Here is a 12,243-nt window from a genome sequence, read left to right as displayed (position 1 = left end):
GTGAAGTCTCTGACGTCATTTCCTTTTAAGCGTTCAATTCAAGGACTTTTTCATGATTTATTTGATCGTGTACAAGCAGGGTTGGCAAAATTTGTGTTTTTTTTAAAAAGAACAAAACAAACTGTTTTTTTTGTTTAAAACATGTTTTCTTTGTTTTAAACATAGTTTTAAACATGAGTTAAAAAAAACATGTTTTAAACAAAACAAATTCAACCTTTTCCCAGTAAATTATACTTAAAGTCGTTAAAGAGAAAAAAATACTCATTTTTATGAGTACAATGGCGACAAGGACAGTTTATTTACCTTTGGAGATAAGGTTTACCATACTACAGGGAAGGGGTGTGCGGGAGAGAATTTTTTGGGTCGAGACGGGAAATTCTTTAAATCCCGACATTCGGGACGGGGAAAATTCTCAATTTCCCGAAAAAGTCGGAAAATTTTCGGGACGGGATGTGTTCGAAATTTCCCAAAGCTCTTGAAATCTCGAATTCTACCCGTAATTTCCATCTTAAGTGCTTGTTTTTGCACTTCCGGTAAAAAACCACAATGCAGAGAACGTCTAGAATTGACGACGTTTTAAAATGACCATTCGAAATTTCCAGACTGCTTGGGATCCCAAAAAGTCGGGAAGTCATTTTCGGAAGTAGGGATCGGGACGGAAGTTTTCTTTCCCGATCCCCTGTCCCGACTTTTCGGGATCCCGCACACCTCTAATGCAGATATAGTCGCCGACTCCATGGGGCTTGGGAGGGCTCTAGCCCCCCAATATTAACAATGTGGGGGCAGATCCACCCCAAATAATTTTGCTTAAGAGGATCTAATGTATTATTTTGCTTCTCTTGTAAAGTTTACTCTGAATTGTGCCATATGAACTGAACTTTTAATACACATTTAAAATTTTCTAGACCATCAACTTTGGGGGCTGAAACCGCTAAACCATCAACTTTGGGGAGGCTATGACCAGAGACAGCAAAACGCATGATTTATTACTAGTATATACTAAGTATGTAATTATGAGTATTGTTAAAATTTTTACTAAAAAAGAGTTTCAAAAGACGATGTGCATGAACTAGGGTAGTGGATGGGACGTTCGGGCTACAAATGGCTCTCGCATGACATTCAGAACGAGATCATAGATATATTAGGGAGATCTCTTTTACGCTCCGTGGTAGCAGATAATAAAAGTCGGGAATATTTTGCTATTATGGTTGACGAAACTTGTGACATATCCTTCCGTGGACAATTAATATTCTGCATTCGAACTGTGAATAAAAAAATGATATTTTTGAGGAATTCATGGGCTTTTATTAAGGGTGTGCGGGACGGGAACGGGACGGGAAAAATTTTCAATTTCCCTAATGAGTCGGGAAATGTTCAAAATTTCCCTAAGCTCTGAAAATCTCGAATTATACACGTCATTTTCACTTTAAGTGATTTCTGGATTAAAAACTAACCATTTACGGTAAGTTCCAGAAATTGACAATGCAGAAAACGTCGAGAAATAACGACATTTTCAAATGAGCATTCGTATTTCCCGACTGCACGGGATCCCGAAAATTCGGGAAATCATTTCCCGAAGTCCGGATCGGAACGGGAAATTTTTTTCCCGATCCCGGTCCTGACTTTTCGGGATCCCGCACACCCCCTAGCTTTTAAGAGATTCCGAACACTGAGGCTAAAACTTAAAAAAGGGAGAGAGTGAGTCATTCATTAATTTATTTCAGTGATCAGAGCCTCCCCAATAATTTTGACAAGTCGGCGCCCGTGTCTGCAGGGACAAAAGTTGTGGGTATTAACCCCCTTTTTCCGCCACTACTGAAGTAGGTTAGGATTTATATTCACCTAAATTTCAAGAAACTAAATATTATAGAATTACTATCCTCGTCCTGAAAAAATCACGGTGAAATATTTCCTGTTGCCTGAACAGTTTATATAGCAGAAAACAACCTGCAGTGTCATAATAGATTCTCCAAATGAATTTATCTTTCAAAGTACAAAATTATGTTACCAAAAGTAAGCATCTGCGCTTCATTCAGTTATACAGACCAATGAATCGTATCGCAAAAGAAAAAAAATCACGTCATGATCAAAATCACGCATTGGGTATTTAGATAATTAGTTTCCATTTCAAGCTTCCACCAGTCTCGAACTTACAGGACGATACGAAACAAGGAACTGAGAGGTTTCGATTTCTACAGTAAAGAACGGGTCTTTCTTGTCGCACAACAATTTTGCTACCTTGTTCATACATAGCTAGCCTGCCTACCCTAACAACATAGGCATTTAGCTTAAAATTAAAAAGCTTTCTCCCGTGACGTCAGAACAAAAGTGATAAGTGAGACCCTCAAAGCAAGGATTAAGGGCCGGTTTTTCAATGTTCAGTTAAGGTTCATGTTAACACGTAACTGGAAGTTAGTGAAAATTTCGGTTTTTCAATGTACAGTTAGCTCGTAACTGGAACTCTGGTGGCGATTATCTTTACTGGTACTTCTTCTTGCAGTTACCAGCCTAACTGGAAGTTACGAGGGAACATGGATGCCTCGTGCACCTATCGAAGTTCCACACTCGCAACTTCACTGTCAGATTAAACAAGATATGATTCATAAAACTTTTAAATTCGTACAGAAAAATACTTGTTTTGTTTGGCAGAGCTTACCAACGTCGATACAAATATGGAAATTAAGCAGCGTAGTTGCTAGAATTCGCTTGGCAAGGTTGTGTTAGAGAATTTGTGTCATGATATCCGGTCTACCAGGCGATACATTCTGCAAACAGTAATTTGGTGCAGTGGTTAGCAGCACCATCTCTCGGAGCGTGTTGTCTTTTGTAATGCGAGTTCAAGTCCTGGTCACGGATATATTTTTTTCTTGTCAATTATTTATTACGTATGTTGCCTTCAATTCACGCTTTATTGTTGAATGATCTTCTCGGAGAAATATTACAGTAAATTTTAAAATTATTTTTACTCGTACCTTCATATTTTTAGAAGTTTACAAAGCATGCTTACTATTAACATGATGTTTTTTCGCTCAACAACATGCATAGAGAGGTACAAAGCATGCAGTCAAATGTACAACATTTACATATTATTAAAAATAATAGTGTTTATATCAACAAGCAGGTATTTATGTCTCGACTTTCGAGATCTTCACGCTTCTTCTACAAGGTAGTGTCTGCGTTTGCGCCTCATAACATCATTTTCCCCACGTGGAATTGACCTTTATTAGAAGAAAACCAAATTTGTAATGCTGTCTTTCGTTAATTTATTTCGTAAGCATACAAGATGGATACGCAGCCATTGTTCCTATCGTTTCCCAATGCAATAACGTGCTTTAGAGCGCGGCGCGCTTGTAGTTCTTTATTTAAACGCCAGGCAGTGTGCCAGTCGACGCGGTTTGGAACTACACTAACAGATGGCGCGCAAATCGATTTCCTGTAATTTCCGTGCTTCAGAATTGCCAACACACTGTTTCGGAGAACGAACCATGGTTTAGTTAACTGGCAGTTACTTTCACATTGAAAAACCCGGTGCTGGTTAAGACTCGCTGTTATCTCCAACTGGCAGTTTGTTAACAGAAAGATTAACAGGACATTGAAAAACTGGCCCTAATTGACACAGATTAAATGAAAAATAGGGTTGCCAAACAAAAAAAATATCACAGACTATAAAATATCTACCACCAAAATGTGTTTTAAACACTTGTAAAAAAAACATGTTTAAAACACATTGTTTTAAACGTTTAAAACATTTGTAAAAAAAAACAAAGCCGTGTGTTTTAAACGTTTAAAACAAAGTGTTTTAAACACTTTTGTTTTAAACATGCCAACCCTGTGTACAAGGCGCTGTTGCTCGTTTGAGCTTTTGAATAATAATAAAATCGTCTTTATGAGCGGGCGTGGCTTCACTTCCGACATGAGCGTACTTCAAGCCTGATTTTGGGGCCTTTCGCACACAGTGTGCTTTTCTGGATTGAAACTTGACATTGACATCATGATATGAATGATTGTTGATTGTACCGTACGTTGTGACAAGTTACTCTTATATGGAACTGCTCATTAAGGTCCTTGACATGGTAGTGACATCTCCCATACACATTTTATACAACACGATTTGACCTGCCAGTGTAAAAACTCATGTGAGGTGAGTAGCTCGAGTACAGTTGTTGTGAACTATTCAGTTTTTCCATCTGTTTATAATCACAATAACTATATCCTCTTGAGAAATACTAATTTCTTACATGATTTGGGTTAAAATTTATACTTGTCATCTTTTTTTTTTGCTCCCGCCTTATTTGAATCAAGGAATATGAGAGTTCTATGCACGTACAGTGGGATCCATGAGTATTATCTTGCAAATTGTCCATCACCATGTTCGTGCACTTTATTTGACCCAATAAGAGCTTCAAGAATTAAAAGAAAACTCAAAACAAGCTGTTTACAACTTCTGCACCAACATACATAAAAATCCATCGCTTAAAAAAACATAGGATGCAAGAGAAAATTAATGAAAATAGTAATGGACAATTTGCACGGTAAAACTCATGGATCCCACTACCATTCAAAATTATCTCGATGTTTTTGAAAGTGGGATTACTTTATGGTTTTTATGACATGCGGTGTTTATCGTAAAGGTAGGGGTTGAAATGGTTCACACCTTTCGTGTAGAATGCTTACTTTTGCAAGTGTTTTAAAGATGAAAAATGAATGACAAATATCTTGCATAACTAAAATTGATGGCGATAATGTAACATTTTTTCGGTGTTGCAGCTGTCGAGACAATTTATTTTATTTTACCGAAGTCCAGACTGTTTTCTTTCTGACTGCAGTCGGACGTGTAAATGCCCGGCTATTCGTGTTATGATGCTCTTTTTCGTTATAAGAATCACTGCCCTTCAAATAATTTTTTTGTAATTTTCATTATTTATTAGTAATATCAGGGTGGATAAAAATCATCTTGACCTGAAAAATTTCCAGTGGGGTGAGAGTTTTTGTCATAACAACAATTTATAAGCAATTAGTTTTTACGGAAACAGTTTCATACATCGGAGACACATTTCTTCACTACTTACGGAAATGAGTTTCTCTAAGGTTTCCAACGTTAGTGGAGCTATTTTCTTTCATCGTGGTATCTATTTGACTGGGAAATCATGTCAGTGTTTCCAATACTTTTTTTTTAACTATGCTTGCCTAACCTAACCTTATCGGAAATGGTTCGTGGGGCTACCCATGCATAATGTACAATTTGCCCACGTGACGAACATGAAAGTAGGTATTTTTCGGTGAAGAAGGTTGGAAACAATGATATTCGAAAACAAAAGAAGCGATATCATTCGCAAAGTAAGCGATATCGCACAGTTACGTGCACTCTGTAGCACTTAGAAAAATGCATTATGTACTAATTTACTATCCTTCGGACACATTTATTTATTTTGACAGAAGGAACTACTTACCTTAATAAGTTCCTGTAGCATTGTCGAACATCGGGAAGGTGTTTTGTGTGATGTGGGAATGTTTCATAGCTGAAATTCATGTTGGTCGTTGAAAATTAATTCTCCCACGGAGAATAGCGTTTGGCGCGTACACCTTCGTACACCATCACACGTCGTGACTGTAACATGATGCGTCGTGATTGTGTTTTGTTCATGTTCATTGGGTATCCAGTGTTTCAAACTGTCTGCGTTTGCAACGAGAGTTAGAAGGATGAAACGAGAGTTAGCCCCACGAACCATTGGCACGTGGTTAGGTTAGGCAAACATAGTTAAAATTTGATGTCGTGGTAGTATCAGGAATATATATATTTGGTTGTGAAACAAAAAAAGTCGCAAAAATCGACAGTTTCCATTCCGAAAACTAATGCCTTATTTTCGCTTATTTTGCAATTTCTAGATGTTTCCCACTTATTCCAGGACAGATAGCCCCAAATACCATTCACGGATAGCGCCACAAAAGATTACAATTTTCTTCATAAAACAACGCGAAAAAAAAAAATGAAAAAGAAATAGATCTGATGAACCTTGTTCACGGGAATTTCTTTTGTTCCGAAGGTTGAAACACTGCATAACAATTGAAAATTGAAAAAAGACAAGCCCGACGCGTCATTATGTACGAAGGTGTATGTGCCATATTGTGTGTGAGGCAAGCGGAAAGGCTAGGAGAAAGAAGTACTGGTAATGTGAAAAATTGCTCTTACTTTCATCAAAACAATGTCAATACACCTTCAGGAATGTTCCGCGAAGCAGATACGTAAGTACGAATGTCAAAAATTTGACAAAAGACAAGCACGACGTGCAATTATGTAGGAAGGTGTACTCGCCATATTGTGTCTCAGGCAAGCGAAAAGGCCTACCAGAAAGACGTACTGGTAATGTGAAAAATTGCAATTAATTTCATCAAAACAACGTTGATACACCTTCAGGAATGTTCCGCGAAGCAGATACGTAAGTACGAATGTCAAAAATTGACGAAACGAAAAAATTAGAGGTGTCCGAAGGATAGTAAATTTTTACTGCTACAAATTTTGTAGCTAGCTACAGTAGCGGCGCTACAAGAAGCGTGCTACTTCCGACCACTGACTACAAGTTTATTCTAACAATGAGGACGACTGGCAAATTAATGAAATAGGTGAAGGAAGAAACATAATGTAACATTAACCAGAATTTGTTCCTACAACTGATGCTCTAGTGGAGGTTTGCAATTAAAATTAAATTCTTCAGGGATGTTGATTGTGTTCAATGAGACTGTATATGAAAGTTGCAAATAAGTTTGTTTTGTTCCAGATTCGACGATTTACATACTTTGCTTTTATTATTCTACTTAGGCATCTAGTGAGAGGCTGATCGAAATGGCGGAGGTTGAAATAAACGGTATTCCAGTACAATTTCCATTCTCCCCATATGATGTTCAGAAGGATTACATGGAGAAGGTTATCGAATGCCTTCAGAAGGTAGGTTGTGCGTATTCGTATACAGGGTATTCCTAATAGTCACAATCTATTTCAAAGAAGGAAGGTCATTAAGAGAATGTGTAATTTGTAGGGCTGAGCCGATACTGATGCCGATGTATTGGCCGATACAAGTGGTATCGGAAAGTATCGGTTGGAATTCATCTACCGATACCAGCCGATACTTTTCCAGCATATTGGTGTTTCAGGGGGTCCGCAAAAAATGCCACGTGACACTTTCGCGGAGTCTAATTATTGTGGAAATGATGCAAAATCCAAACTTTCTTTTAATTTTGCTCCTATTTTTGCACGAAAAACTATATTTTGTGATAACATAATAATAATTTTAATAGTCTGATGTAATTCTTGAGCAATTTTCTTGTTAAATTGATGCATATAATAGGAGAAGAATATTTACACACCAAAATTGATTAATATTTAAAAAAGAAAATAATTATTGCAGTTTTTAGGTATCTGTATCGATGGGAATTGGTTAGAGTTTCGGCATCAGTATCGGTTCAATGTGGTATCGGCTCAGCCCTAGTAATTTCACAAATATGGTCCTTACTCATATCAATGTCTACTTTTAATATCTAATTAACTCCCATATCAAATACTCAAAACATTAGACAATTCCATAACTCGATTATGAGATTGTCTGTACGTCCGTAAATCTTCCATTTGATTAATTTGTGTCCAAAAAAGTCCAAACATAATTAGGTTGTGTGGCTGAGGAACCTCATTCTTTCTGAAACCTACCTATCCATCTTCCAATAAAGGTGTTGTTTACATATTTGCAAACAAAGAATTATATGGTAACTTTTTCATTGAAATAAATGGCTGTGGGGACATGAGGAATCTGTGTCCGTGTGTCAAAGTAAATTTACTTTTACTAACACATGTACTATTTGCATCCAAACTTAGCCAAGGGTAAAAAGTGTAAATTTGTATTTTGGGAGGCAGGATGATCCCAACTGCCAATGTTAATCAGTAGCATATGAGTAACAAGCCATCCAAATATGTGGCTTGTTACTTACGTAGTATAGTGGTAATGTTATCCCATTGTAATCAAGGGGTTCCAGATACCCAGTGAAGGCACATAGTGGTTTAGAGCCTACTTTAAAAACTAGGGATGGGCTGATATGAAATTTTGGTCAATACCGATAAAGTTCCGATATAAAATCCCAAATGATAGGTGAAGAACCGAGTGGTTCATTGACCTCCTTAATGAATGTTTGTTTCCAGGTGAATGCAATGTAAAAGATGATATATATATTTAAACACTTACTTTTTTAAAAGTAGAGCATGGAGATTATAACAAAATGTCAGAATTTTGTACTAAATTATAAGATATTTATAGATACATTGGATCGGTAAAATAATCTGTAATTTTATCGATTAATCTGTCCCATCCATACTATATATCCTGTGCCAATAGCCTACTTGCGCATAAAGTGGACTTAACACAAACTTCATTAACTTTATGGAATAGTATATAGCATAAATTATTGAGAAGAATGCAGTTGATACATTCCTGTGGTCTTGACTGAACACTTTCAGCCCATTTGAAGGACAGTGAAGGTTTATAGCCTGCTTACGAGAGAAAACATGTTAATACGTTTCCATCCACATTCATATTCACAATGAACCACTTCATGTTAAAATGTATAGGAGATCCTTCCTAGAATGGACAGATATATCATGATTAGAGCCTGAGTAATTATGTCCTAAAAAAACAAACAGTGAAGAACAGTGTCCCAGAATGATATTTACACTCTTTGAACGTTAACAGGAATACTATTAATGATTACTAGACTTATTGTGTCTGAAGCTGCAGTGTCTAGGTTGAGTGCGTGTGAACACGTGTAGGCATTTTGTTGTTTTATGTACAGTCTCAGCCTGCCAGGTGGTAGGCACGTAGGTAGATTGCAGACGAGAGCAATTTTCCTTTCGAGAAATGTAAGAAGTGTCGAACATCCACCCAGAACTCCTGATTTGACAGTTAGATTTCTGCCTGTGGGAAACTATAAAGAACAATGTGTACACCACAGAGCCATGAAACACATATTAAAAATCCAATATGTACTGAAACCATTCAAAAAGTAAGGATACCAACACTTCAGTTTTATTTTCTTGAAGCAAATAACCCAGGTTAGACAACCCAACAGAACCATATTTCAAATACAATATTTAAACATAATATAAATGACTCATAATTATTATTTTTTTCTTTACAGGGACAAAATGGTATTTTGGAGTCTCCAACGGGCACTGGGAAAACCTTGAGTTTATTGTGCTCATCTCTCGGTTGGCTGACAATGAAAAAAGCTCAACTTCAGGCCCAGGCTCAAGGTGGACTTTATGAAGTGAATGGCGAATACGTTGTTAACATTCACAGGGAGTTGGCAGATAAAGTTGGCGTGAAGGATTCTGAATTAGGAGCCTGGGGTTGGTACCAGTCAATTTAGGAATGTGTAGCTAGTCTTCACGAGATATTTCTGGCATGAAATCTCTTTTTATTGTATGCTAATTGAGGATGTATTAGGAGCTATTCATAAATGTTTAATGTAAAATGTTAATGCGCATTATTTTTCAAATATAGAGGAACTTATGTACTCATTTTGCTCGAAGTTATTTTTTGATCTTGTTCCATTAACATAAAAAAACAGCTTTGTAGAAAGGTGTATTTATCTACCACCGGGTGCATTATTTCCCAAAATATGAATTGCATGAATTTTTCTAGCCAGCCTCCATGACAGAGTGGTTGTACATCATGCTACGATGCCAGGAGTTCCAGGTTCGAATCACAGCCTGGATATGGGTGTTCTTTGTGAATGTCCCTTCATCAATTTCATCATGCCATTACTCATCCTCATCATTGAGTAGCCAAAAGTGGCAGAATACAGTCATAAAATAACATGATTCAATGAATTAACTTGAATTTTTCGTGGTCATAGAGTAACGTAGAGTATCGGCAAGAAGTTTGTATACTTCCACCCCTACTTGAAATAGGAAATTTTTAACTGAACCATCTATCCACCAATGTGAAATAAATGCATTCTTCTCTTCCTCCAGGTACTCCAAAAATCATTTATGCCTCCCGAACACACTCGCAGCTGTCTCAGGCTATACAGGAGCTGAAGCGAACAGCGTACAGTCACCTGAAAGTAGCCGTTCTCGGTTCCAGGGACCAAATGTGCATCCATCCCGAGGTTTCCCAGGAGACGAACAATGCGAACAAGGTCCACATGTGCCATGCTAGGGTAGCAGCCCGTGCATGCTACTTCTACAACAATGTCGAGGCTAAGAAAACTGACAAGACATTCAGGGACGATGGAATTTTGGATATTGAGGATATGGTGAAAGCGGGAAAGAATCTAAGGTGTTGTCCATATTTCATGGCCAGAGAGATGAAGCAGCAGGCTGATATTATATTCATGCCTTACAATTATTTGCTGGATCCCAAATCGAGGAAAGCTCATGGGGTTGAATTGGAGGTACGTTTAGGTTCATTCTGTGTGGATAATTTTCGCCAATATTGCCCAGCCATGTTTTTATTAATATTAGATTAGATTCTTTGTGTGTCGGTTTATCATGCTTGCTAATTGAATCGGTGGAAAATTGCCATACTGTCAGTAAAATTGAGTTTTTAATTTCAATCTGTAATTTGCCCGTTTAAAGATTAATCAGTAAAGTCACTATATTTTTGCATTGATGACAACTTGTGGTTTTTTTTTTTGTTATTGTTATTGCATTTTGGGACATACATGATGACTAGAGGTACATATTTTTGGTAATTAAAAAAGCAAGATTTCGGTTTATAAACAGTCAATTTCGGGTTCAAAAGCGATAAATAAAATGAAATTTTGCTGTTATAGCGGTGAAAAAGCGGTATATAAAATGACATTTTGGTTTTGAAAATGTGGATATAATCCAAACTTTGATTTAAAAACTGCAATATTACACAAAATAAAACATATCCCTTCTAATAAAACATTAAATCATTACCAGAATGTTAAGTTTATTCCTGTATAAAGGGGTCCATTTTTTGCTTCTCAACTATTTACAGCCCGACCCTGTGGCCGAGCGGTTAGCACATCGCGCTGCGACGCCAAGGGTCCCGGGTTCGAATCCTGGTCGGGCTTGGTTGTTTGTGAATGTCCATTCATCAATTTCATCCTTTCATCACTCATCCTCATCTTCGCAAATTAGCCAAGAGGCACAAAACGCGAAGTAAAATAAACTAAATCAATCAATCAATCAATCAACTATTTACAGCTTAATTAATCAATTTTCCGTGAATATCATAACTCACAGGATACTTCAGACTTCAGAAAGTGTCGCGTCTGTAAATAAACTGTAAATTTCGTGTTTAAGAGTCTATTTCGCATTTTGCAGTTCATTTCGCATCATTTCTTGACAAAACAGGGTAGGAAAATGCACCTCACACCTTTCAGAAACATGAAAAATTAACATTACAATGTGTTATTTCACATTTTGTGTTTTCGTCAAAAAGGAAATATGCATGCCTCTAATGATGACAGTGAGATGACAATTTTTTTTTCATTTCATTTTAAGAAATTATATAATTTCCCACAACCTAATAAAAACTATTATTGTACTGACAAAGTAGCACAGTTATGAAAACTTTTCTTGAACATTGATTCTCCATAATTGCTAAAAATTGTATATATTCTGTTTGGAAGGTTAAGATTTCTTCTCTTTTACCTATCTTATTCACCACTTCACGTTGGCCTCCCCCAATGGCTTAGTGGTAGCGTTGTCGCATTGTAATCAAGTGGTCCAATATTCGATACCTGGTCGAGGCACAAGTTGTTCAGATCCCACTTTAAATTTGCCTAGCTGTACACAAAGTGGACTTAAAATAAACATCAATCCAATGAATTTGGTGAAAATGTTTGCTTCTTGAGGCTGTTTTGCTAAATAATTGCGTTAACATTTTTTTAAAATGATATATTTTTTTCTTCACCAGAACAATATTATTATATTGGATGAGGCTCACAATATAGAAAAGATGTGTGAAGAGTCAGCATCTTTGCAGATAAGAAGTACTGATATTGCTCTGTGCATTGATGATGTAACAAAGGTACGTATAAAGAAACTTCACTTTATGATTGAAATCAAAGCAATTCTCAAATTAGGGAATGACAACACAAGGTGTATTTTCTTATATTGTAGTAAAGAATTGAAATTTTGATGCTGTGGAATGTTGAAACTATTATTTTGCAATAAATTACTAGCAGTAAATTCAAAAAAATGTTCAGTAAATTTACTTTTAAGGA

General features: G+C 36.7%; 1 protein-coding gene across 2 annotated transcripts in view; it reads left to right on the top strand.

Moving 5' to 3' along the window:
- Positions 1–4,092: 4,092 nt before the first annotated feature.
- Rtel1 (Regulator of telomere elongation helicase 1) overlaps positions 4,093–12,243 on the top strand; it is a 44,661-nt gene continuing 36,510 nt past the window's right edge. Inside the window, exons 1-5 of one of the 2 annotated variants that reach the window (XM_083129537.1) lie at positions 4,093–4,141; positions 6,818–6,943; positions 9,178–9,388; positions 10,016–10,437; positions 11,934–12,047. In XM_083129537.1, the coding sequence (XP_082985663.1) occupies positions 6,842–6,943; positions 9,178–9,388; positions 10,016–10,437; positions 11,934–12,047 (849 nt within the window). In that variant the 5' untranslated portion in view covers positions 4,093–4,141; positions 6,818–6,841. Of the gene's footprint in view, positions 4,142–4,543; positions 4,632–6,817; positions 6,944–9,177; positions 9,389–10,015; positions 10,438–11,933; positions 12,048–12,243 lie in introns of those variants that run through there. The other variant, XM_083129536.1, reaches the window with a different exon arrangement.

The sequence above is a fragment of the Lepisma saccharinum genome, chromosome 10 (assembly GCF_977018435.1).
Source record: "Lepisma saccharinum chromosome 10, izLepSacc3.1, whole genome shotgun sequence".
Classification (NCBI taxonomy): Eukaryota; Metazoa; Arthropoda; class Insecta; order Zygentoma; family Lepismatidae; genus Lepisma; species Lepisma saccharinum.
The sequence above is the reverse complement of the archived record's forward strand: the minus strand, read 5'-3'. Positions and strand labels throughout refer to the sequence as shown.